Below are 27,226 nucleotides of genomic sequence, written 5' to 3' on the forward strand. Positions count from 1 at the left end.
TGTTTGTCTTTGACGATCATATTGATGTGGGTAAGAATTTGTTTGCAAGACTAAAATTTTTTATTTTATCCTGAATGGGATGACAGGGGAAAGGAGGCAAAAAAACCCCAAAAACCAAACAACGTATACTGCTGCTTGATCACTTGATCACCAAATAGGCGTAAGTGATGCAGCACTGCTGCATGCTTTAGTCAGTACTCCGGCACTTTGGAGTTTGCAAAGTAGGCTGATTAATGGGTATCATCATCTTAGTGAACCTTTTCAAACAGCTCTCCTGATAACCTGAAAGAATACTGGATTAAGTGTATATGGTGAATTTTTAATTAGGCAGCATCATGGAACTGTACATAAAATAGGCTAAATGATTTTCTCCTTTTCCAGAGTTCTGTCCATAGACAAACTATAATTTTGTGAGAAGGGGATTAACATCAGATGGGCATCAGATGAAAGACTTCACTGGAAAGTTCTCTTTTATTTCATTTGACTATAGATGAGGCCATTAATCGTAGGACTTGTTTGGTTAGTGACATCGATGGCTTTATAAAGTAAGAAGATAATGTATTACACCTTTGTTACTGCTAGCACAGACAAATGGGATCAAGGGCATTATGGATTTATGTTCTTTTTCTTGCCAGTTTTAGGTGGTAAGTAGTGGTTTTAGTCTGAGGAATCAGAAAATGTGCACTGAGCTTCTGTAACATATAACAAGCTATGAGGTTTCAGAGACACTGGAATGCTCAGTGATTAGCCAAAACTTTACGAGAGTTTCCACCCCGTGAAGGTTATGATCAGGGCTTTTGCATCTGACCTAGGTGGAAATCACCTATTGCTTGGATGTGGACATTAAGTAAAACATTTCTCAAAACATTTCTCAAAGCGTGTCTGTAGAATTTGGTGTTCAGTCCAGTGCAAAATCATGTTATTACCTCTCCTTCCTTGAAAAAGTGGTTTCTTTTCCAAAGTGTTTGCATCATGGAAGACTATAAAGTTCTTGCTGAAGTGACCTTCATCACTTGTTGGGACTTAAGTCCACAAAAGGATGACATTAAGATCAGAGTTCCCAGTTCACTGAAGAACGTTAATCCCTCCAGCTCCACTGCAGCTTCTTTTAAGGTTTTTACTCAACAAATGAATGGAAGATTCCTGCTTTTTGACTGTTCTGAAAATGCTTTTTTATCTGAGAACTTCTCCAAGAGACCAAGAGGCTTGCTAACCAATATAATATAGTTTAAAAACTTAATTACAGTGAATTTCTTCTCAACAAGACACATTCATTTTTGTCAACTCATTTAGCTGAAAGTAGCTAGTCAAATCCTATAACCACATGGGGGAATTCTCTGAACAAGCTTTTGACGAGAACATTAAAATTTGTCAGGACTTTTTCAGAAATATTTATGCAAGGCTAGAGGAGGGTAGGATTTCTTGCTGTGGGAAGACCACTGCAGAGGACCCAGTACCCTGCTGCTGAAGCTGTGTGGCAGGGAAGGCTGAGTTTGCCATTGCTGAATCGTACAGGAAAGACCAACTCCGTAACATAGTTACAGGCGGTCTTAAGGTAAGAATTGATTTTTTTCCTGAAAGATGCCTAAAGATTTTGTTCTGGTATGAAATGTGAAGACTTCAGAAACCCCTATACGGACAGTAGAGATATTTACTACCTAGGTGTATACCCTTTGATGCCGGACACTGGAGAGTTGCTTATGTGAGCTGACAGAGACGGTCAGATGCTCTGTGTGCTTGTTTAGGTAACAACAGTATAGCTGTGGCACAGGACTTACCCGGGCTGCTCTCTGATGCTGATGCAAAAGTCACAAACACTTAAAAGGCATAGATTTAGCAAAGGAGGGGAAATATTTTTCATACTTTTTCAGAATTGAGTGTCAGAGTCTTGTAAGAGGTAAACACAAGAAAAAATGAACGTACTTGTGCAGTGTTTCTAGATCCATGTAAATTCGTATTACACAAGAACCTGGACGTTAAAGTCTGAACTCATTGCTGTAACAATATAATTCTGGTGTCATCCATTTTTTAATACATTTGAAAGTTACACCAGTGACACTCAAATGTTTGACATTCATTGTCTCAAAGGGAATTCTTTTAGATAGAGATATATATACACACACTTTTTTTCAGTCTTCTGACTGTGGATACTTACTTTAAAAATGTGGTGTATATTTATATTCCATTCTGGTTTTACTCTGCTTTTTTTTTTCTTCTGAAAGACATGCTCAGCAATTACTTTGATTGTGCCAGCTGGATTTAAATGACATAGCTTTAACTTCATTTACTGAATTTCTGTCTTTACTGCAGCTACTAATAATAGCTTGTAGCTCTAGTTGAAGCTGGAAAATGTAAGTGGGGAATAGTTAGTTCCTGGTAGCTACATAGTAACTACATACAGAGTCACATTGATAAAAATTTGTTTTTCTATAGTTGGTGTTTTTTGGTGTTTTTTTTTTAAATAATAGAAACAACTATTGCAGACACATTAAGGTTAACTAATGAGTGAGTTAATCCAGGAGCTGCTCCACTGGTGCCAGGGTATGTTATAAATATTATAAATATTATATTATAAATTAACAGTAATTGGTAAATTTTTAAAATAATACATTTCTTTTTCCTTAAAGGCCATCACATGCACAAAGGTAACAAACCTTATCTTTGAATGATCACAAATTCGGCTGGCCGTCTTCTTTGAAAGAAATGTGAATGTAAACAATTTTGACGAGGTTATTTGCAGTAGAATTTTATCTCCATGAACAGCTGAAAAATCCCCTTCAGTATTCTCTGTTGAAATCGTAGGGGGTGGTTACTACACACCATTTTGTAGTTTTGAGTGTGCTTCAGAGGTCAGTTGACTTAGCAGTTCTTTATTGTTGAACTGAAGATGAAGCACTCTGGAGTTAAGCTCAATGGAATTTATATGATTTGCAGGAGAACTTGTTTCACTTTGGGTCATAACTCCCTTTTTCTAGGGAAGAATAGATTTATTCTTGCCATAACTGAGATAAACGCTCTTCTAATGCATGGTACAGGTATAAAAGAGCTGTGTAAGGTGCAAAGGCTCACAAAACCAGTAAATAATATTCCACTGAATGGTCTGATCTTTTCTCAAATCATCCTTTGGGTTTAGCAGAAGAACAGAAGGACAGTGGCAGTATCTGGACTGACATGTGGTGTGCTTATCCATTTGCTAGCTCCCTCTCTGTTGTTAAAATCGCTATCGCTGGTGTTGCCAGGTTTGACTTCTGTTTTTTTGTGTTCCCTTTCAAACACTGTGAGAATCATGGAATGGTTTGCGTTGGAAGGGACATTAAAGATCATCTTGTTCCAAGCCCCCTGCCATGCACAGTGACATCTTCCACTAGACCAGGTTGCTCCAAGCCCCATCCAGCCTGGCTGTGAATGCTTCCTCACCACCCTCACAGTAAAGAATTTCTTCCTAATATCTCATCTAAATGTATTTTCATTCAGTTTAAAACCATTGCCCCTTGTCTTATCACCACATGGCTTTGTAAAAAGCCCCTCTCCAGCTTTCCTGTTGGCCCCTTCAGGTGCTGGGAGCTGCTGTAAGGTCTCCCTGGAGCCTTCTCTTCTCCAGGCCAAACAACCCCGACTCTCTCAGCCAATCTTCACAGGAGAGGTGCTCCAGCCCTCTGGTCAGCTTTGTGGCCCTTCTCTGGACTCACTCCAACATGTCCATGTCCTTATGTAGGGGGCTCCAGAGCTGATAGCAGCACTCCAGGGAGGGTCTCACTAGAGTGGAGTAGAAGGGGTTAATCACCTCCCTCCACCTGCTGGCCATGTGTCTTTTGATGCAGCCCAGGATTCAGTTGGCTTTCTGGGCTGCAGGTGCACATTGCTGGGCCGTGCTGAGCTTTTCATCCACCAGCACCCCCAAATCTTTCTCCTCAGGGATGTGCTAAGTCCATTCTCCATCCAGCCTGTGTTTGTGCTTGGGATTGCCCCAACCCACAGGCAGAACCTTGCACTTGTCCTTGTTGAACTTCATGAGGTTCACTCGGGCACACCTCTGTAGCCTGTCAAGGTCCTTCTGAACAGCATCACTTCCCTCCAGCAACACCACCACACAGCTCAGTGTCATTGGCAAACTTACTGAGGGTGGTGTGTTCCATCCCACTGTCCATGTTGCCAACAAAGATGTTGAATGCCAGACCCAGTATGGACCCCTGGGGAATGCCACTCGTCAGTGGTCTGCACTTGGACGTTGAGCCATTGGCTCCAACTCTTTAAGTGTGACTGTCCAGCCAGTTCCTTATCCCCTGAGCAGTCCATCCATCAAATCCATGTGTCTCCGTTTTAGAGACAAGGATGTTTTGCAGGACAGTGTCAGAAGCTTTGCACAAGTCCAGGTAGATGACGTCAGTCACTCTTTCCTGATCCGTCAACACTGTAACGCTGTCATAGAAAGCTACCAAATTTGCCAGGCACGATTTGCCCTTAATGAAGCCGTGTTTGCTGTCACAAATCACCTTCTCCTTTTCCAAGTGCCTTATCATAGTTTCCAGGAGGTTCTGCTCCACGATCTTGCCAGGCACCGACGTGAGACTGACCAGCCTGTAGCTGCCTGTGTCTTCCTTTTTTACCTGTTTAAAAATGGGCGTTACGTTTCCCCTTTTCCAGTCCATGGGCACTTCACTGAACTGCCACAGCTTCTCAAATATGATGGACCATGGCTTAGCCACTTCATCTGCCAGTTCCCTCAGGGCCAGATTTACAAATGGGATTTCATATTACAATACTGACTAATGCCTTTAAAAATCTGGTTTACCAAATGCATAGCTAAGGCATCAAGATTTTCAGGAGAAAGAGTTGTGAACCTGATAGTCTGCTTGTTAACTTAAAAATTCAACTTGCTCATTCTGACACAAGGACTCATATAAGTAGCTTTGCAGATTGTAGCATCAGAAATGGTAGAGGATCATACGAGGGTCTGCCCTCCACTGTTAGGCTGAAATATTTTGTTTCAAATAAGATGTAAAAAATGACTGATGAATGGTTAATATAATCAACAGAATTTGGCATTCAGTATTTAGATGTAACCAATATCTAATTTTAGGTTATTTGGCAAATAAACCCAACACTCATTAGTAAATAAAACAACACTAATTAATGTATTCTTTTTTCAGTTCCTTTTTTTTTTCTTTCCTGATTCAGGTTAATTATGGGGGATTTATGCATAGTAACTCATTTTCCTTAGCATGACTTGAAATCCTTCCTAGATAGGAATTTGGTCATGAATCAGGTAGTTCATAATTTTGCTGTAACGGTTACCTGGCATTCTGAATATAACCTGAATCCAATTAATACAAAGCTCATAGATAAGAAACTCCCCTGCTTATGTGCCATGCTGCAATGCAGTGAACTGAGAAATGAAGACCTGAGCCAAAATTAACAATCTAACGAAGTGTCGTAATAACTGCATGATAGCAAGATTTTCAGTGCTTGGTTACAGAAGCGCTTGTAAGTGAATTTTTATTAAGTGATGTGATAAACCAGCATAGACAGAATAACCTGTGCAACACATACAGTGTTTACATGAAAGGAGGGACTGAAAGGTCATGGAGGGTACGACTCAAGAAAAACAGGTTCTGTTTCTCCTTCAACAGAAACAGGATGTTTCCGTTGTGACTTTTAGCATATTTTTTTCAGAAGCTTGTGGTCCTGAGGCAATGCCTGCATAGGTAAGGGCCATCACATCTATCCTGACTGTGTTGTGAGATGGCTGAAAAGCTGCAGCAGGACAGTTTGTCCTATAGCTGGTGTGTGTGGGAGCTGTCCTGCTTCCATGGTAGAGCTGGTTCATTCCCGGAGAGCTGGCAGCATGGAGGAAGAAGCTGTGTGATCCGTTATGAACATAGTGCTCACTGAAACATAATAAGGATTAGTCTTCAGACTGAATATTGAGGTTCAAAATATTGAAGTGCTTTAGGGATTTAATCTGTCTGTACTGATTGCGTACACCATCTTAACTCCTCCAAACAGCAGTAATACCTGCCTGGCTCCCTTTTTAGAAAATGAGAAATATTCTGTGTAATAGTTACCACTGAAAGCTCACGAGAAATTGTACATTAAGAAAAGCCTGTGCTTGCCTGTTATGGTAGATTTTGATATATAAAGGCACATACACAGGTAGCTGGAAAACCTGCTATGTTATGTATATAATACAGTATTCCAGGTACACAGCAGAATAAAATAAGATGACCTAAATCCATCACAGTGTCATTTATCCAGGTGTCTAGTGATGTCCTTCTCCAGGTTATTTGTTGTTTCTAGGACAAAAATTAGGACAAAAGGAGATTAATTTCTTCACCAATAATCTCATTCTTACTAAAGCTTTGCAATCCCTAAATGTGTAAAGGCTCAAAGGATTGAGTCGAGTCATCATATCAAAGTTTGTGAAACAGAAGCTATTTAGGAATATTTTTTTTTTTATTAATTATCTGTAACTATGCCACATTTCAACTGAAAAACATTTGCTAACTTTCATTACAGTTCTCTAATATATATTGATGTATTACATGTTACAGAGAATACAGGACATGTACTTTTCATCCTCTGTCATAAAATTAAAATGCACTGTTGGCCCTTTAGAAAAGTATGATGGCAAGAAAGTTAGCCAAGCAATTAAGATGACCCAAAAATCAAGGTGCAATGTGTGGACCTAGGAATCAATTTCTAAACTAAATGCTTCTGCATTGCTAGGTGAAAGACTCCCAGAAATTAAAGTCTTTCCAGCATTTTATCTTGTAAGTGCATTTAAGGCAAATCTTACTGTCATGCTTCAAGCATAGCAGAAGTATCTGTCAGGAAGCGTAGATAGGGTTTTGTGCTGTATGAAGACTGAATTTACTCATCATACCTTTGTATTACAAGATAGCAAAACAAAGCAACTACTGCTGTTATCTGCTTGGTTAATGATTGAGTCTGTTATAAATCATTTTATACTTGAGTGTGGATCCAAGGTGACAGTACACATCACTTGGTTATATGTTCAGGTATGGTAACAATTATATGGGTGCATCTGCTTTAAGTTTGTACCTAATTAAAGAGAAGTCTTTGACTTGCTGAATTGAATAGTGATATTTCCATGGACTTCATTGAAATGATTTGGCCTCTGTCTCTAGAATAAGAAGCTGTCACCCTTTTCTCTGATTTAGTATCCTCATCTTGATTTAAAATTCAGCCCTTTTTTTATTTATTTTTGCAGTATTCAGGAAAGCTAAACAGTTTAATACAGAAACCTTCCCTTTCTGAGTTGAAGTCATAATAGCATATTAATTTTCCTTTCTGTAACAGGGTACTTGGGGCTTACAATTTGTACACGTAACTTCAGTGATTTTTTTAAAAATAAGAATTCTCATGTGACAACAGTTCAAAAAGTTTTCAACTGCCACATAAGTTTTAATGTAATAGAATAACTCAAATAAATCAGATGGATACTTATAATGCGAGTCAAAGAGAAAGACTGTTAGTCCGCACCATTGCTTTTGGGGTATGTTACATTAAAAAAGTCCTTGGGCAGTACAACCCCAGCCATGACATTCAGGGATGCTATCTTGGTTTCCCTTGTGGCAATCCCAAATGGCAGTTATAATGCAAAATGACATAACAGAGATTGTGGAGGGAAGGATGGCAGAAAATGGTGCTACTTTATAAATGAGCGTTATGCAAAAATGTCATGGAAGTTTGGAGACTGTGGTTATTGAAGGAAGACTTAAGGAGGTTAATCACTGCATATTGTAGCACGCATTGGTGACACTAAGAACAATCAAGCTCAAGTTGATTTAGGTTGTTTAAATTTATCTTTAAGAAAATATCATTTGGACCTGTTGGGTGGGAAGATCACAGAAGAGAGACTTTCTCCTTTAATAAAAGTGGTGAATACCTTGTTACAGAAAAAGCACCTGATCATAGAAAAATACAAAAACATAGTCAATGCTGTTGGTGGCAATTTCATTTCTGTCACCTTCTCTAAAGGTCTTTTTCTAAACACGACGTATTTCATTCTCTCTCCTTTAGAAATTTTAAAACTATTCAAAAAAACTTTACAAAAAGTTCTACTTAAGAAACAAAATGAGCCTCCCAAAACACACATGTTGCAGTTGTTCTTTCTAACCTGTTCTGGTATAGCACTATCATGCAATCAGTTCAACTTTTTCTTTGAGTATAATTATTTATACTAAAGATTTTGCTTTAATATATGCTGCAGAAGAGGTAAATGGGACTACTAGTCTATTTAGAGTATCTACAAAGCATACATCAGGTTCTTTGTTGACAGTAATGTCTAAAACCTACATGAATGTTTTTTAAAACAGTTTTGTTTTAAATAAAACTTTTAAAAAATGTCTGATTTATGCTGTGTATCTCAGTCTGATGATTTCTCAGACAGGTAAAACAAATGCTTCATCAAGTTCAACGTTTAAATGCTATGTTTAAACCTTCATTTCTCTTTTTACTGCATTGATACCGTTACTTTGTTTGACAGTGTTTTACGTGCACAAAATAAATCGTCAATTCCTAAAAGATACAGTAGTAAGTATTGATAAATTTTGTATAGGAAACGTGCCTTTTAAATTCTACATTTCTTTATTTTTATGGGGGTTTTTGTTGCTAAACCCTTTCTGACTACATTGCAGACAAGATAGCAGGTATCTCTAAATGAAAGAAAACGTATAATTTTTTACAGAAAATACATGCTACAATTTAAAAGGTGATCTTGAAAACATAAAAATGTTTAGCAGATAAAGTGTGTTGAGCCCTAAGGAAAAACTTATGACATAAGTATAAACTGTTTAAATAAAACATTATGTAGTTTTGCAAAGGGTTTTTTCGAGTATTAGGTGGACTCATAATCTCTAATCCTCTAAAATGTCTTGCTTTAAAATAGACTTTTTAATGTAAATAAAGTCTTTCAGTTTAAATGACCTATCTAGATGCAAGAGTTTGGGTTTCATAAGCCTGTCTCTTTGTTTTACTGGATTTGTATTACAGACTCTCGATCTTTGGTAATGCCAAGAGCTCAGCATGCCTGGGCATGAGTCAAATGTGCAAAGTTGTTTTAAGTATCTTGTTTCCTGCTTTTTATACCTGCTACTTAAAAGCTTTTTCACAGTCTTTTTAGTACATTCATTTTGGTTGACCAGAGAGTAACCTGTGTTTAGGTTAAAGCGTTGTTTAAAATAAAATTTCTGAGTTTGGTGCTCTGACAACTAAAACAGGCTATTTTGTACTTTGAGGAATCCCGTTGCAGGTTTACTGAGGTTAATACCAATATCAGAAATTACGGAGGGCTCATTTTGTGTAATCATTATGTAAGTAGCTAAATTGCAGAAACAAACCAGCCCTTGATAAATGTTCCAGTTTAATATTCCATCTCAGAAATGTTTAGGCTATATGAGATAATTGTGGTTGGTTTTGGGTTTTTTTCTGTTGTATTTACTGTGGAGAATTTAACTGAACAGCTTAATGAAAAAACTTTGTTTTTGCAGATGAGTTTTATGAATATAAAATTCAGGAAATTCAAGATTGTGGTTCCCACAGCAACCATGAGTTGTTTCTTGGCTTCTATTTAGGGTTTAGAATTACTGGGCTAAATGCTGTTCCCAGTCCCCCTGACTTTTCCCATGTTGATGTGAAAACTGAGATGAGAACTTGGCTCAGGATTTGTGGGTGACTTTTGTCTGGATATGTTTCTATTTCCAATTTATCCAAGATATAATTGTGTGGGAATAATTATTCCATCTTTTTCATCTTTAAAATATTTTTTGAAGACTAACCATTTTCCAACAGTCATTAAAACTTACATGGTCCAATGTTGTTCAGACACGACCCCTCATTTTACTCCTCCTGGGTATAGATGGGAAGTATTGGCATGATTTTTTTCTGGAGAACGTGCAGGGAATTTAAATGTCTGAAAAAAAATTCTCCCTTCTGATAGCGGATGTGGAATGACTCAGAGACTTGAGTCCTCCTAACTTGCCTGCAGTGATGAAGCGGGAGGAAATTTAAACTGTGGGAGTGGGTCTTGGTAAGCTTTAAGGAAGGTCCTCAGTCACCTGTAGCTTTCTTAGGATACTCAGCTAAGTTCTAAAAACTTTTGTCGGGCAATTAAATCCAATGATAAGGAAAACTCTTTCTTCATGGTGTCAGCAGTCTTCTACCACCATCAGGTACATCTCTTACAATGTGTTCCAAAGTGGTCACTGCAATGCTTTAATATGCAAATTTTCAAATCCTATCTATAAGGATGAGCAGCATGTGTGTAGGGGAATCATGCATTTTGATTGCTTGTTTAAATTTAAAACATGAGATGTTCCTCTGGTCTCCAGGATGCACTTGCCTATTTGATAACACATTTTGAGTCTCAACAACTGTGAGTCAGGCAGAAAAGCATTTGAATATTAGCTTTATATCGCTTTGTGGATTTTTTTAAAACTACTGTAAAAATGTTGTGGGCTTCTTTGATTTGAATGGTAAGAAAAAAACAGTTTCTATAGGCCTTCTACTAAAAATAGAAGTCACTTCCAGTTTAAGACAAACGCAGTAACATTTAAAGTAAAAAAGAACTTTTGCAGGAAAGGATAGAATATAAGTTATTGAAACATGGATACTTAAAAGGAATGTTCAGCTGTGGTTGTAACATAACTGTTAGTTTCTCTCCACTATAACCGGCAATGATCCCGCTGTTTTCTTCTGTTTTTCCTTCAGACACAGGAAAGGACAAAGACACATACACAGATGATTCAGAACATGGAAATTATGATGCTCGTACAGATCAATCATTGCTTATTCAAAACAAGCTTACCAGACAGAAAACAGAACCTCGGACAAAATCATCTTTAAAGGTAATGGACACAAAACTTCATTGAATTGTATCAGTTGTCAGAATGTACTCAAATATTTTTAAAACACAATTTTTAAGGTGTTAGGTGAATTGCAGCTTAAATAAACAGACATCTCATGGTAAAAATGTTAGGTGGCTCCCATATTATAGTTTGAACTACAGAATCAGTGAATGGAATTCTCTGTACCAAATGTGCCCAAAATCATATAGAATCACAGATTGCAGTGATTCATATCATCTCATCTAAGAGGCAGGAGCCTTCCTCAAAAAATGTATATTGCACAGAATTTAGGACATAGGATTCCCAGCATGAAGTTCATGTCAGCTGGGAGGCCTCTAGAAATTATGACAGTTTAGAAGAACTAAGTTCATGTAGCAAATGGTCAGTCGAGAGTGATCTGAAGGGTAGTATTCTCCTTCTAAGCAAAATCCAAATGATAGCTAGACACATTGAATGAAAGACAAAATTCTCTTACGTGTAGGGAAGAGCAGGAATATCTTCAAGAACCTCAACTAAAGCACTGGAGAAGCCATCTCACCAGATAAAACTGACATGTTATCTTGCTTAGTAATTACCAAATCACAGTATTCATTACAATGCATCTTCTACAGCAGTTCATCCACTATAATGCCAAAGAACTGTAATGGTTTATCAGTTCAAAACATGTATTTATTTTTTTTTTGTTCTTGCTCTGAACTGGGAGACCCTTAATTCTCCTTTCCATTAAGTATAATTGCTTGCAAATGTATGACAAACGACTTAACCTCAAGAAATTCTGAATAATTTTCTTCTTCTGGTGCTGGAAGTAGCATATTCTGCAGCACAATTTTGTTACCAGTGATTCTCTGACTTTTGACATATAAAGGCATGAATAAGCCTGTGCCAAAAGTCTAGAAGTTCTTAAATTGCTTTAAGGTTCTGTGCTTTACATACAGTATACTCTTCATTAGGCCATTATATGGTTCTCTCATCCATTATGCCTTTGGCGCTTTGTGATTTTAAATTCAGATTTAGAGCAAGAAAGCTCGTTCTCTCAGTTACAGTGATCGTCATTGCTACAGGATTTTGGGAGACGGGTAGCAGGTTGGTGTGATCTCTGAGACTTCATTTCATGGGATGCTTTTAGAAAAAACCTTCTATAATAAGACCTGTCTAATAACTTTTAGGTAGGTTTACAGATAATTGTATTTACGGATCTGAAACCTGTAACATGAAAATGAAACCTTGGTACTGACAGAGAAGGGTTCTATTTTAATCTAAAGCATTGCGATGAGAACTTTTTGCCTTCACAGATTTTTGGCTGTTTTGGCAAAGCTAGATGAATTAAGGCAGAAATAATAACAGATGTTCTTGTTTGATTTTGTTGATTAGGTAGACAAAGCTTTTTATGTGGCCTAAGAGACAGAAAAAATAATGGAAAATCTGCAGGATTTAGACTAGGTTATAGAGCACTAAATATTTGTAATAAGGCTGCTACCAAAAAATCTAGTCACAGATAATTTCTATCTAGTAACAGGCATTACATTGTGCTAAAGCAAAATATTTTTTTTGTATTTTCATGTTAAATATAAAATGACCACTAGCTGTGTTTTCTCCCAGCTCTGCATTCAGGACTGATATAAAGTTTATAGGTAGCCAGTAAGCTATGTTTCTTTCAAAGCTTAAAGAGAAGCCTCGTATTTATGTTAAGTTTAAACAAAAATGTACTTTTTATGTCTCGATCTGCGTATGTCCTGACCTACCAAACAAAGTGCTTCAGGGTTTACAAACAGGCTTCTGAAAGCACATCTGGCTTTTAGCCTTGACAACTGTTTTTATCACAGCAATTACTTTAGAAACATCCTTCTGCTTTTATAATGTTTTTGCAAATGAAGTGTCATGGTTTAACCCCAGCCGGCAGCTCAGCCCCACGCAGCCACTCGCTCCCCCACAGCGGGATGGGGGAGAGAACTGGAAGGGTAAAAGTGAGAAAACCCGTGGGTTGAGGTAAAGACAGTTTAATGGGTAAAGCAAAAGCCGCACACGGAAGCGAAGCAAAGCGAGGAAGCCCTTCTCCCCTTCCCCCCTCCCCAGGGGCAGGCAGGTGCCCAGCCACCCCCAGGACAGCAGGGCTCCGTCACGCATAGCGGTGACTTGGGAGGACAAACGCCGTCACTCCCAACGTCCCCCCCGTCCTTCTTCTCCCCCAGCTTTCCATGCCGAGCGTGACGCCGCATGGGATGGGATGTCCCTTTGGTCCGTGGGGCTCGGCTGTCCCGGCTGTGTCCCCTGCCAGCCCCTGGTGCCCCCCAGCCTGCTGGCTGGCGGCTGAGGAGCAGGAAAGCCCTCGGCGCTGTGACAGCTGCTCAGCAGTAACTAAAACATCCCTGAATCATCAACAGTTTCCAGCACAAATCCAAAACATGGGCCACTCAGCAGCCACTATGAAGAAAACTCTATCCCAGCTAAAACCAGCACACGAGGCAACCAAGCCGGATTCTCCTGTTTCCTGTTCACCCACCTCCACAGGAAAAAGGCAGAGGGGATTTAGATTAGTCTTCTGTTAGCAAAGAAGTTCAGTATTTTGCCTTTGGGTTATCATACAAATCTTGGTGATGGTGGAAGATGTCTAATGGAAACTTCTTCCCCAAACGGATATAAAGCTAGCAAAAGGAGGCTTCTCATTCTTTTTGAGACAGTTGAAAGCATAGAAGACTGCTTTACAACTTTACAGCTGGTAAGTACTCTCATATATTTGGAAAAGAAACCGATGTATCATGATAAAAGAGTTCTCTCAGTCTGGCCAGAGAATGAAAATCAGAAACACTGCATCTGGATGCCAACATTCATCTTGATAGTCATCTACTTTTCTTGTTTCCTTGATTATAATTTATAACTCACAATCTTTTTAGTGTAGGCTGGTATCATTTCAGAATTCACAGATTTCATACTGAAAAATTGTGAGTCGTTCAGGCCCATGAAAAAGCTGTCTTCATTATCCATCTCTGCTGTCTTTTCAGCACCAACTGCTGTTGAGATTGTGTAGAAAGTATGGCTTCATGTATGTGATTCTGCCAAGGGACATCAAGCAGAGGAATGATGCCAACAAGTGGCTCCTGAGCAAAGTCTGGAATGAGTAGTATCTGCTATTGCAAGGGAAATGTAGGAAATGAGAAGTCCCCTGCCTGGAAAGTTGGTATTTCAAATGTTCTAGTCTCACTATTCTTAGGAAGGCAGGCTTAAATAGACTTTATCGCTTGAATGGAAGGCAACGTTTGTCTGAAGCAGCAGTGAAGTCAGTAGCCGTGAATTCTTTTCTGTACCGATTGCTATCACGTGTACTGTGGCAAGATAGGAGTATTTGAGAAATTACATTTCCATTTACTTTGATTCACTACATTCCTGTTACTCTCTTTGTTCTGATGATTTTTTTTTTAATTAGAAGAATTTTTTTATCTAGGTAGTGTATTTTGCTATTTGGCAAGGTAAAGAAAGGATTTTTAGAACAGAGTTCAGAGATTATCGCTATGGTTTCAGGAATAATAAAGAAACGCTGCCTGTACAGTAGCCTTGTTTGCTGCCTTTTTCCTGGTATCCACCAAAATCCGCTGTGATACTGCATGTCCAGACTCCCTTTGTTTGGATGGGGTCTGCAATGATTTCTCTTTCAGTCCCTGGAAGAGAGGCATAAACTTCTAAGGAGTTTTAAGTAAGAACTTAAATAAGCAATTGACCAAAACATATGGAGAATTTTATCTAATGAGCTGGACATATTGCTGAAAATTCATTATACTTTGAGTAAAACTCAGTAAGTTTAGATTATTGCATTGATTATTAAAGGATAAGTCTGCCTGTGGAAACCCGAAATACATTGTTTAGGCATATTTTTGGATTCTTTGCAATTTCAAATATATCTATTCCTCTCTCTCCTGCAAAATAAGTATTTTGCTTACAGAATTTCATGGTGGTTTTGAAAAATGGAATGAATTAAATGTAATATCTGCAGAATAAAAATGTTCTTCAATCTTAATATGTTATTTTCCACACTTTTGCAGGAGGTATTTTCTGTTTTCATTTTATCCTGTTTGAAGTCCATGACTTTCAGAGTTGCACATATTCTTGCTGTATGTTCTAATCTTGTAAATTTATCACTAGGTTCACATACATTATTTCACTTATAATCCTGCCTCTGTATTCAGTATTCGTCAGGCATGTGTGCTGAAGGAGAAAGTGTGGCAATAAAAATGTTTTAGTGTATAAATAAGAACAAGATGTTGCCAGCAGACAACAACGTGCTGGAAAGAAGAGCAAAGGGAGCCTGATAGATCAGTAGTCCACAAATGCAGTCTAATAACACAAAAGTAAAAAAAAAATTAAAGAAATGATAACAGATAAAATCAGTATACTGGAGTAGAAAGGCATGGTAAAATGCAACAGAAATTAAGTTTGAAAACCCTCAGAAAATATTTCAGGAAATGCAGGGAAAGTAGTAAGTAATTTTATTGTAAAGATGAAAGTTTTAAAAAATAAGCATGTAAAGAAAAATTTTCAGTGGTCATGTCGGTACACTTCTTATTAAGGCCTCCCTGTGAGACCTAAAAGAGCAAATAGAAGCATTAAAAATGGGAAGCCTCCTCCTGTCTCCAAATATCTTCCATTTCTGCTTCCTCGCACAGTAACGCTGAATAGACTTCTTTTTAAAATATTGTGTAAGACCACCTAAGCCTACTCCTTTCCTGAAGCAAAATGCATTGTTCATATTATGTACAAATGTATTTTTCATGCTTACTCTGTACGACTGAACAGAATGAAAATGGGAGAAAAAAAAAAGCCCTCTGTGACAAAGCTAAAATAATTACTGACTCTTTAGTTTACTCTTAAAAAGTCAAACTGCAGTTTTATTGGTAAGGTTAGATATTTCTGGAAGTCTTCCTTTCTGTTCAGAAAGCAGCTAGGCTCTGCACAGCACAGTATGCACAGACATACATTACCATGGGTAATTGCAGCAGCCTGTCGTGTTAACCAGGCTGTGTTGTCTCTGATGCCGAAGATAGTTTGGATGTCTTTGCATATGCAAATATGTCCCAAAATTTCTTTCCTACGTTATTATGCTCATAATTATTTGCAAAAGAAAAAAAGCACAAAACACTACACACTTAAAATCAATCAATCTATATTTTTGGAATTAAGTAATTGAAAGGATGTACATAATAGATCTATTTCTGGTTTATCCATTCCAAAACCCTTCAAACACCTAAAGATTATTGCTGATTTAGTCGTGTGCTTAGAAAATTTCTCATAAACTACACCACAGAGTATTCTTAGAGTATGACTTTAAAATGTAAAAAATTATTCCAGTACTATTTTAAAATCTTTTGAAATATTTTCACAGCTAATTCTGTGTAACTTAAGAGGCCTGTAACCTCCTTGGGGTCCCAGGTTTGATTTTATAAATCACCAAAGCAAGCATGAATTAGGAATCTTACATTTGTTCATGGAAATCAGCCCGTTGTAGTTAGCATCAGAAATGCATTTATTTCCAGAAAATACTAAAAGGTAAGTGTTGAGTCATAAACTCTGGCTGGAGACACTAACCACCGAAATGGTAGCATCCTTCAGTGTGACTATTGCTGAAGATGGTAATGAAAAGTTCATGGTAATGTTGGTAGAGAGAATTAGTAATCGACATAAATGGCGTGGTTTTCATGAATCAGCCAGTAATCATTCCACTTAATAGCATCTTACGAAGTTCTAAGAACAATACATTATATTGGAGGAAAGTTTTCTTTTATGAGAAATAACCATTCCGCTCAAGAGTTAGAACAGGAAAGCTATTCATGTGGATTTTGCAGCTTTAGGTAGTTACAGTGCTGAAGAATTTCACGCATCAGACTTGACCTCTGTCAGAATTCCTGCACTAGTTCCTGACATTGTTTCCATGGCTAGTTCCGTCTTATACGTGATTTACTAGCCCTGAACTCATCCATTGCTATCTATAAAACATCTCTTAAAAACCAAGACATGAGGAGACAGACGACTTTTCCTTGCCCCACCTGTGTGTTTTCCACCTTGAGCTTCATTCTCCCCCTCTTACCCCTCCATTCCAAGCTGTTTTTCCTTGCAAGTGGACAAAGTGATTTGAGAGAGAGGAAGAGAGTGAGAACGTTCCACGTGGTCCTGTCTGGGCTGTAAGGCTCCATGCCAATGAGCTTTATGGTGGTGTTTACAAAAGTTTTATGTGTCAGCTGTAGGTCAGTGAACATGTTGTTGTTTCCATGAGGAAGCAAACATGTTTCAGTCTGTTTACTTGTCTGTCTTTCTTCCTCCAATGTTTTCTGGTTCTACAATCTTTCCCTACATCTCTGATTCTGAAAAATGCTATTGGTGAGGTGGTGCTGTTATGGAGTGGTGATGCTGGGGCTTGGTGCTTGAATTCAGTGCTTCCATTTCCAGTAGTAGCATCACTTTTCCTGCTGGTGGGTCCTTCCCTTCCCTTCCCTTCCCTTTTCCCTTCCCTTCCCTTTTCCCTTCCCTTCCCTTTTCCCTTCCCTTCCCTTTTCCCTTCCCTTCCCTTTTCCCTTCCCTTCCCTTCTTACAGTTTCTCTGGGGGAAAAAAAAATACAAAAAACAAGACATTTGAGTGAGTCTGTAGGATGTTGATTCATTATTGGTAAGAGTTTACCAAAATGATTTTTCTCTAGCATGTTTAGCTGTCAGAGTTCACAAGCGGTCGTAGGGAGGAAATTAGTTTTGTTCTAAACATCATCACCATAAAATAAAAATATTTTGGGACGAAAAATTTAGCAAACCTGGGCTGCAGAATGTAAAAGAAGAGTACCGAAGCTCAGCTGTGCACGTCCATCTATCTTTTGGATCCCAGACACTAGTCTGTTGGTACATTTACTTTCCTTTACATAATTCTACAAATCTAAATCCAAATTTTACCACCCACACAGAGGAAAGTTGAACTTCATCCTGTCTACTGCAGAAGCAAAATAAACATATCATGCTGTGGGGGCTTAATTCTTGTGTACTGTTTCAATCAGTGTTTATGTAAGTGAATGCTCTTGTTGTTAACCGTGGCAGAGAATTGACGTTCTCTGTATGTTCATACAAATGTGAAAACTCCTTATATTCTTTTTATTAAGTAAACGACAGTCCTTGAAGTCAGAAATTGAAACACGGACTGTTCACTGCCTGAGCTGCACGCCAGCGTAAAAGTTGTTTCCCCCTGTGTGCGTACATTGGGTCAGAGTAACCTGCTCTCGGCTGGGTCTGCTCTGTGCACACTGCCAGACTAGCACTTGTGCTGTGCTGGTGATGTAATGATGTTTTATTTATGACTATTGAGTGTGGAGGGAGTAGCTGAAACTATTTTTTAGATATATTCTAAAGCAATTTGCAAAGTGCTTCAGCAGCAAACTCTAACAGATATTGAAATAAAGAATTGTCAGCCTCTGTATTTACATGTACAAAATAGATTAAAACCATGCTCATTTCCATTGCCATTGCTGGCAAATTTCAGGAAACTGTAAAGCCATAAAATATATGTCTTGTTCCCTGCTTTTCGTTTAGCATTTATATGTCAGATAATGGTAATGAAAGTCTTTTATGTGAAACAAACAGGTTAGACAATTTCTTTCGTGTGAGACTTGATTTACTGGATGTTGCTATTAAGTTAAAATAAATACATTTATTAAAATAAAAACATGTAGAATCTAATAGTGCAGCTTTTTGTAGGCCAAATTCACACTGAAGTGCTTTGAATTTTTGCCCGAATAAAACTTTCCTTGTCACTATTGCAACGCGATTGTTACAAGAGGTTAGCTTTTTGCCCTGGCTTGAATGCTGTGAAGTGTCGTTGAATATTAAGTCTGACTTCAGTCTACAAAACAGTCGATATTTTATATTACTCATATAATACAAATAATATACTATTGCAGTAGATTAGATATGTACATGTTAAAATATTTATCATTAGTGTTTGCTCTGCATTAATAATTGTTATTAATAGGTCATTTCTGACTGTAGATAATTGTGAAGTTTTGTAAGAAAGTCCCTTATAAGAGGAGGACTGTACATGTTTGGCCAAAGAAGAATAGTGATTGTTTTAATAAATAGTAATTTCTCATTAATATAACATCTTTTAAGGGTACAGTTAAATTTAAGGCAATATTTGAATCAAGTAGTTTCATTAATTGTATTAAAGTAATTATAAGGTCCTACAGAGCTTAAGAAACCACATACATTTGTTTGTGGAATTATAGCCATGGAACATCAAATAAAGCTAGTTTGACCCAAACTCAAAAAAAGAGTGTGTGGCCCTCCCACAACTGAGCTGCGGAAATCCTTAACAAAGGTGTTGGGGATTCTGAAAGATTATATGGATTTGGCAGCAGCTGGACAAAGTTCTGGAAGAAGAATTCCGTGGGTAGTTCCCAAATACATAGAAACCTGTGAGGTGAAATTGGATGGTTGAGGGAAATACCACATTTTTTAGTACATGTTCTCTCCTTTTTTGTCAGCCTTTAAGCAGTTGCTGTTACGTTAGCCATGTTGAGCCTTGTCAACAGTTGAGTCAAGGGGAAATTAATGGTTGCAACAGATGCGTTGGGTCTAGCTGACCTCTGAATTTACCTTGGTAGTGCGTGTTATTTCACGAGCTTAAACTTTTCACTGGTATAAGGTGGAAAAAAATGCAAGTATACTGGTATGTTAAACTGCGTGCCTTGTCATTTTCTCTTACATGGATCTAATATTTGCTTTCTGTTTCGGGAATGCTTCCAACTCACTCTTGTGGAATATTTGTTTCCATGTGTGGGGTGAAAAATTGGTAAAGTATTAGTCTACAGAGCAGAACAGTAGACTTAAATCAACAAAGTTGAAATAGTTATAATTTCTGCAAATCGTACTATTTAAATTAATTGGAGAAAGAGCCTGTAAAACAGCTGTTCCCTCTTGGTAAAGAGGGCATTGCTTATTAACTAGAATCTGAAAAATAGTTTCTTGAACAATCCCTCCATGTTGATTAAATCCAAAGGAATTCTTCTAGCACCATATTTTAGTAGAAGTGTAAACTCTTTATTTTCTAACTTTGCTAAATATTTGTTATACTTCTATTTCACCTCTTTTCTTTTCTTTTTTTTTTTTTTTCTTCAGGAAAACCTTCTTTTCCTAGGTTAAATTGCTCAACTTGTTTTGTGTAAACTTTGGTTGAATAATAATGTCAGTATTTTGGATTTTACGCTGTTTCAGACTTTGAAGCAGTGTGTCATGTTATTTGCTGTAATAATCACAAGCTATGACTCAACTCAAAAATGTTGACAAATAATAAAGCCAAGGAACTGCAACAGATCTGTAGTGGCAAAACCTCAGGTAATATTTTACTCTGATGTAAACCAGTGTATTATGATTCTGCATTCTGAACACTTTTACTGTCAAGTGAGGAAGCACTTCACAACCTCCAGTACACAAATAGATGAAATTTAAAGTTCTTGTATTTAAAGACTTGGGGAGAATGAGGTGAAGTTAAAATGCTGAGTTTGCAAGCCGAATTATAAAACAATATTCTAAAGAATTTTTTCAAATCAAACTTAAATTTAACTTCTCATATGTGTGTAAATCTAGGAAAGCTTATCAAGTGGGTAGTGTTTCAGAAAATCTGGAAAACTAAAAGGGTGATGAGAATTATGAATGAAGAGAGTTATGATGAAGAGAATTAGAGAGAAAAACATTGATCAGTCCATTTTTCACCCATTTTTCAGGTGAAATAGGAAGTTTTAAAAAGAATAGAGTAAGGGCTTTGCACAATATGTATATATATTATTTTTTGATGCTTTTCTCCTCCACTGCATTGAGAAAAAGGTGAAAGAATGACTCAGAGATTGATTGGTTCAAAAAACCAGGGAAATAATAAATGTGCTTTGCCTGAATGCCCATTGTACTAACAGACTGATTTGCTGTGCTAGGTGTAGGTAGTGACCAATATACCTTGACTCATATGTTTAACTGAAATTACTGCTCCCTGTTCCCCATACACATTACGGAGCTCCTTGCAATCCACTGAAAAAACCCACCTAAATCACCAGATAAATTCCTTTTAGTGGCACACGTATTCCAGCTAATATAGGTGAACAACATTGCCTGAGAATTGCACTGAAGTGAAAGTAGCGGTGCTAGTAGCGTTGAAGTGAATCAGTCCTGAAATTGATAGCGTGTAGGTCAGGTTCACGGCACGGTTGTGCTAAGTGGCTTCAGGATTGCACAGCTCAGCCTGTGGTGGTAGTGCTCAGAAAGTGGTCTGAGATGAACAGATGGAACATTTCTCTCCATTATCAGCACAGCTCATTATTTATTGAACGTGGCCCCTAAAGAATTCTGTGTGGTGCGGATGAATCTGAGGGAGTATTTGCATATTGTTGTTGTTCTGAGAAGGAAAACATGTTTTTTCAAGACTTGAGAAAACCAGATGTTTTAGAAATGAGGAAAGAAAGACTGGAAATAAGAAGTCAAAGAAAGGTAGAAGTGTATTACAAAAAGGTAGATTTAATTTGTGGAATGTCTGTACAGAAGTTGCATGAACAGAAATTGTAGAAGATTGAGATCTCCCCTTTGTGGGAATTTTGGCCAGGTGTTTTGCATCTGATTTTGCCCACTTCATGGACCACAAAAGCAGCTCCAGTCTGCTTTTTTGAAATAGCTCTGCTGGAATTCTTCTTTGTTGAAGAGTGGATTCATTGCTTCTGCCTTGAACCTGAAAAAGGTTTGGATCTTCAAAAACGTGTATATTCAAACTTACATTTTCACATCTTTAGTCTACCACCTCACCTTCCCTGGGAGGTGTTTAAAAGACATGTAGATGTGGTGCTTAGGTATAGAGACATGGTTTAGTGGTTGACTTGGCAGCGTTACGTTAACAGTTGGACTTGATGATCTCAAAGGTCTTTTCAAACCTAAAAGATTCCATGACTCTGAATTGAGGTTTAATGTACTTAAATTACATTTTCATATGCCTGATGATGCACTCCTTTGTAACACTGGGTGGTCTGAGAATGACTGTTCCTTGATTTTTTTCTTTGGGAGTTAAAAAAAGCATAGAGAGAGGAAGAATCTTGTCAGAAAACCTTAGGTTTTGCAGACTGAGGAGTTCTCAGAGGCACTAAATGTGTCAAAAATTGGCAGTGAGGTATGTGGGAGTAAGGAAAACCTTTCACGCAGAAGCAAGTCAGCTGCTACCCAGTATTCATGCTGCTGATATCATGCACTAGCACTTGATTCTGTTTACCAATAGAGAGTGTAACTATTGGATATAACTCTGAGTATTATAAATTTCATAGCAAATAATCCAAATAGGATGAATTTCTAAGGCCAGAAGATGCAACATTCATAGGCTTCTGGCCCCATATACATGGGTGTAATGTATTTTCCTTCAAATGAACATATTTGTTCTGGACAGTTGGTGTTAAAGTGAGTGCTACATTCTCCAGAAGATGATGATCGTTTCTCAGTTTACCTTTTCAGATTTCCAAGTCTTTATAGACTGACACCAGTTGATACAGTCACTGTCTGTTCTGAATCATGCAAAATGCAGAATGCAAAAATAGCTTGCAGCAGCAGCAGCATGTAAAGCAGTTTTCTGTATCAAGGTCAGAGAATCCCTTGTGTTTGCAATCACGGTGGGAAAGAACTAGGCAAGATTTAAACATTGCTAACATGGCATTGCGAAGGCGCTTCAGCTAGAATATCCAGGAAAACATTCTAATAGGGTTACTTTTTTAATTTTTTCGATTTATTTCTCTCTTGGAGAAAATACAGGTATGTATGTTCTATAAAATTTACACAGGTACAAAGCTGGGAAACGTAGTTTAATTTCTTGCCTTTAATTTTTTTTTAAATTCTTGTTAGAAAGTAAGGATTTACAGTAGTTCCTATCGATGTATATCACACAATAATTTTAAGATTTTTGCACAGCTGAAAGAAATAGCTGGAATATGGGTTTTGTAGGGCTATTTTGTTTTGTTATGATCAATGTGAAACCCCCAGCAGCTGATGCATATGAACTTCCTGTTCTTGTGACTTCTTTACATCTTCATCCTGCAGAGAGGTGGATATTTCCATGCCATTTGTGATGGGGCTCTTCATCTTTATGGATGCCATATTTAGTGTATTTATTTATTTTTTTAATATTCTCCAGGCTGATGCCATGGCATCATCAGGACTCTTCTTCAAAGATGGCAAAAAGCGCATCGATTACATCTTGGTCTACAAAAAATCAAGTCCACAAGTAGAAAAAAGAAGCACGTTTGAGAAAAATTTGAGAGCAGAAGGGTTGATGTTAGAACGAGAGGTGAGTCTTGTAGCTTATGTGGCATAAAACCACCTCTGTAATGCTGTCATATTTTACTGAATTTATAAAAAGAATCTTGACAATCTTCCAAGCCTTTCCAGTTAGGCTGTTCCCCCCACACCCCCACACCCCATTTTTTTATATTCTTAAAATAATAGTAGCAATTGTTTGATAGTGTGTGTTTAATGTGTTTTGGGGATGCGTGCTTATACACACACACACAGGTACCCTTCACACAGGTGTAGTGCAGTACAGAGGGAAAACTTCCATCTCCTTATGCTTACGGAACAGAAGAAGCCCCAGTAACTGATGTTGCTTTAATATATATCCTCTACGTCTTTCAGCAGAACGCGTGACACCGAATATCCCTTTGTTTTTCAAGGGGTTAAAAGTGTCAGTGTCAAATTAATCCATCCCTAGTAATGACAGTATTAATGTAAAAATGAACGAAAACAGAGCCAGGAAAACTGCCTTGGATTTTTGCTGTTCCATGAATTACGTCTAAAAGAGGCATACATTTAGTCTACCCTGAAGTAAGCCCTATACTTCACGTGTCTTTCATCCTGGTTTGTACTTTTCTACTCAACAGACTTACCTTACGTGCTCATTGTGAAAGCAGCGAGCTTTTAACTGTTTTGAAGTCCTTTCAAGTTCTAGCTGACAATGTAACATGTGGAATATTCATAAATAACTAACCTGACAGTGGATTAGTTTTAAGGCTTTTAAAATTTGTTACACCCTAGTGGTAAAAATACCTGGTTTTGTTCTGTTTTCAATAAATATCCCAGTCTCAGCTGTTGTCAGTTCAAAAGTATTGACACCTCAGAAAAAAAGTTTTTAGAAGATCGTAATTCTAGGTATCAAGTGTTTTAAATTGTCTTCCAGTAGTATTTTTTATCCACATCTTTTAAGAAAAATAAAATCCTAGAAGTAGTATTCATGAACTGTATTAGGATTTTATCAAACTGGTAGGCAGAATCATAAACATTTTAAATTTTATTAACCCTTTAACTAAATTTCCTTTTGCCTTCACTTACCAAACCTTGCATTATTCAAGTTTCTGAGATGCTTTAGTCAGTCTCAACTCTATCAAAATATTTATCTGCAAAAACTCCAGCAAATAAATCTGGGAGAAGGGTGTGGAACTGAAGTGTTGAGAAGTAAAGATAAATATAGGAACCTGTAATGCTGAAGCTCTTGTTTTATGTACAAATAAATTAGTGATAATAACATTTGTGGAGACTATTACTTGTAATTTTACAAAAAAAAATCTCAGTTCATACAGAGATCATATTTATAAGTTCATAGCAGGTACCACAATTACTTAACCATTCCCTGGTGTTGCTGTTTGGCAGAGGGGGACCCACAGCCTTCTCTCAGCTCTTCCTATGTCTCCAGCCGCTGAGCACTCTCCTCCTTAAACAGGAGACAGAGAAAATGGTCTTCAGATTCCTCATCTGAGACGATTTTGAGGGGATTTAAAAGTAATTCATTTATCTGTCTAAAAAAGTAGCACATAAAGCCATTCTCTACTTCTGCTGTGTTTATGAGCAAAGATCTGTCCTACAGATTCCTTTTGACTAGTTTACTCCTATTACAGGGTTTGGCAGAAAAAAGCAGTTACTTGTATGGCCACTTCAGGTCTAAAAGCAGGATCTGACCCTGAGGAATGCTTTCAGAAAGGTGAATGCCTTGGAGGTTTCAATTATTAATGTGTATTTGTTTGTTACTGCTCTTTACAGCCGGCTGTTACAAACAGCGATATCATGTTTGTTAAAATTCACTGTCCATGGGAGACGTTGTGCAAATACGCAGAAAGAATGAACATCAGGATGCCTTTCAGGTATTGTGGAAACTATTTTAAGAAACTTATAATTTAGTGCTTAATATAAAAAGCTCATTACTGTGCTTAAGGCTAAAATGCAATCTCTGCTGCATTGTGGTCAGGGATGCTTATGTTTAATTTTGTGAGGTGATAGGGAGAGAGGAGAGGAGAAACTAATAATAGGCGCTGTTCTTCTCATGTTTACCTGTGGTGCTGGTTTCCGAATTTACCTTCCATGTCAAGTCAAGCATATGTCTTTAGAAAATGCTGTCAGCAGTTCACACATTGTTTTGGATGTCCTTGGCAGAGTTTCAGTTTTTCTCCATCTGAGCTCACATATTCTCCCTGATTTCAGGGTATTTCCTGAAGTCTTTTCATATGTTTTGACAATAAATATATGTTATTTATTTGAAGGGTAAGTTAATAGCTCCTGCAACGATACAGAAGTTTTTAAAGGAGAAAATGTCCCTTTTCAAATTCATTAATAATGTTCTTCCTGAGAGAGACTGTAGAGTGCTGTAAACCTCATCAGGAGTTAAAGTGGTAACTAGATGCCAAAGCTGTGTGACTCAAGGAAAATACCCTTACAGCAGTCCTTTCTCACTTGAATTGCCAAATGCTCTCTCTTTCACCTCCCTGATGATTTCAGCTATTGCAATGTGGCTCTCTTGCATTGGTCCTAAGCCAGAAACAGTCATCGTGAAGGATCTTTTGCTCAAAACTTGCTTTAAATACCCAGTTCTATACTGAGTTTCCACATCATCCCATTAAGCCTTCAAAGTCCTTTCCATGAAAAATGTTTTCTGTAACAGTCATCTTCCGTATGTTTGAGTGTATTATTATACTGCCATTTGAGCTTCTTTAGTTTGAATAATACTCGTCAACATTTTAAATATGGGAGTGTGTCCATGCATATAGACAACCAAATTCCAGGTCAAAAATAGATCTTTCTTGGGTTTGATAATGCAGTCACAAAATTAAGGTAGGATTTAGCAGTAGTTTAAATTTTTCATCATTTTAGTAACTTCACAGATCAGTGGTGCTTTTCAGAAAACAAATGGGCTGACTTCTACAATGTTATTTATTTAGAAGGCATTCAAAGTCATGTTTGTTTATTATATTATTCACTGACATGCGAAAATATTCTCTTCTCCGCTACCCCCTGCAAGGTATCTGATCCATGTTTCCTTGTTTCTGAGCTGTTGCTTTCACTTCCTTTTATCCCACTCACTTCAGTACATGAAAAGTAGATAAAATGCTAAATTTTGCTGCTTCACCTTACAGACAGTATTGCTGTAGAAGGAAACAGGTTTATTTGATAAGAAAAAAGCCCACTCGCTGCCTCTACCTCCATAATAGGACAGTGAGAAAGAGTAAATTCATCAATATTTCTTTTCTTTTTAAGAAGATTTTCAAAAGAATTTAAATGAAAATGCAATCTAAAATGTGTGTGAATATTTCAAACAGGCTATTTCTTTAATTCCCATACATTAAAAAAAAAAAAAAATATGTGAACACAGTTTGACTGTAAACACAAAGTGGATGTAGCAAAATAGAAGGTCTGTCTTGCTCTGCCAGCAGCCTGTCTAAAGTGTCAAATACAGAAGCCAAGGAAGGCTTGTGCAGTGTTTTACAATGCCTTCTCTCTTTCCAGAAGGCTGTGGTTTATAGACCTTCTGAGACAGGGTTTATGTCTTCATCTTTGTTTATATTAGCCCCTGATGGCTTTTCATGGATACAAAAATAGCCATCTACACTTCCATCACAGCATCCTGTGACCAGACATTTTATTATTTAATTACATCTTCTGTCAAAAGCACTTCCGTTTGTTTTAAGTCTTGAACTTGCTTTTTAAATCAACCCTTTCTTAACTGGATGGCATATATTGTTTTACTGAGGTAACTATTTTCTCCGTTCAGCGGGCAGAGGAAGCTTAAGTCCTACAACTCTCCCACAATGGCAACAAACTGTAGTAGTTCCCTCCCGAGAAGTTTTAGGTGGTCCTTAGGTAGTTTTGGGTAGCCCAGTAAGGAGCAGGGAGTTGAACTTGACCCTTATGGGTCCATTCCAGCTTGAGATATTCTATGATGCTAAGGACAGATTATTTCTCTTAGCCTTTATCTGATTTATCAGGGGTTTCTGACTGTCATTTTTAAAACATCATTGAAGAAGAGAGCTAACCTTCCCTGCAGAACTTTAATGCGGTAC

The 27,226-nt window shown here is 37.6% G+C and overlaps 1 protein-coding gene across 3 annotated transcripts in view; it reads left to right on the plus strand.

Moving 5' to 3' along the window:
* The window catches only part of ANO3 (anoctamin 3), a 207,008-nt gene that overhangs the window by 119,302 nt on the left and 60,480 nt on the right, over window positions 1-27,226 (plus strand). For all 3 annotated transcript variants that reach the window (XM_055722906.1, XM_055722907.1, XM_055722908.1), the window contains exons 4-6: window positions 10,732-10,868; window positions 23,041-23,193; window positions 24,936-25,036. In XM_055722906.1, coding sequence (XP_055578881.1) covers window positions 10,732-10,868; window positions 23,041-23,193; window positions 24,936-25,036 — 391 coding nt within the window. The remainder of the gene's footprint in view (window positions 1-10,731; window positions 10,869-23,040; window positions 23,194-24,935; window positions 25,037-27,226) is intronic.

The sequence above is a fragment of the Falco cherrug genome, chromosome 10 (assembly GCF_023634085.1).
Source record: "Falco cherrug isolate bFalChe1 chromosome 10, bFalChe1.pri, whole genome shotgun sequence".
NCBI lineage: Eukaryota > Metazoa > Chordata > Aves > Falconiformes > Falconidae > Falco > Falco cherrug.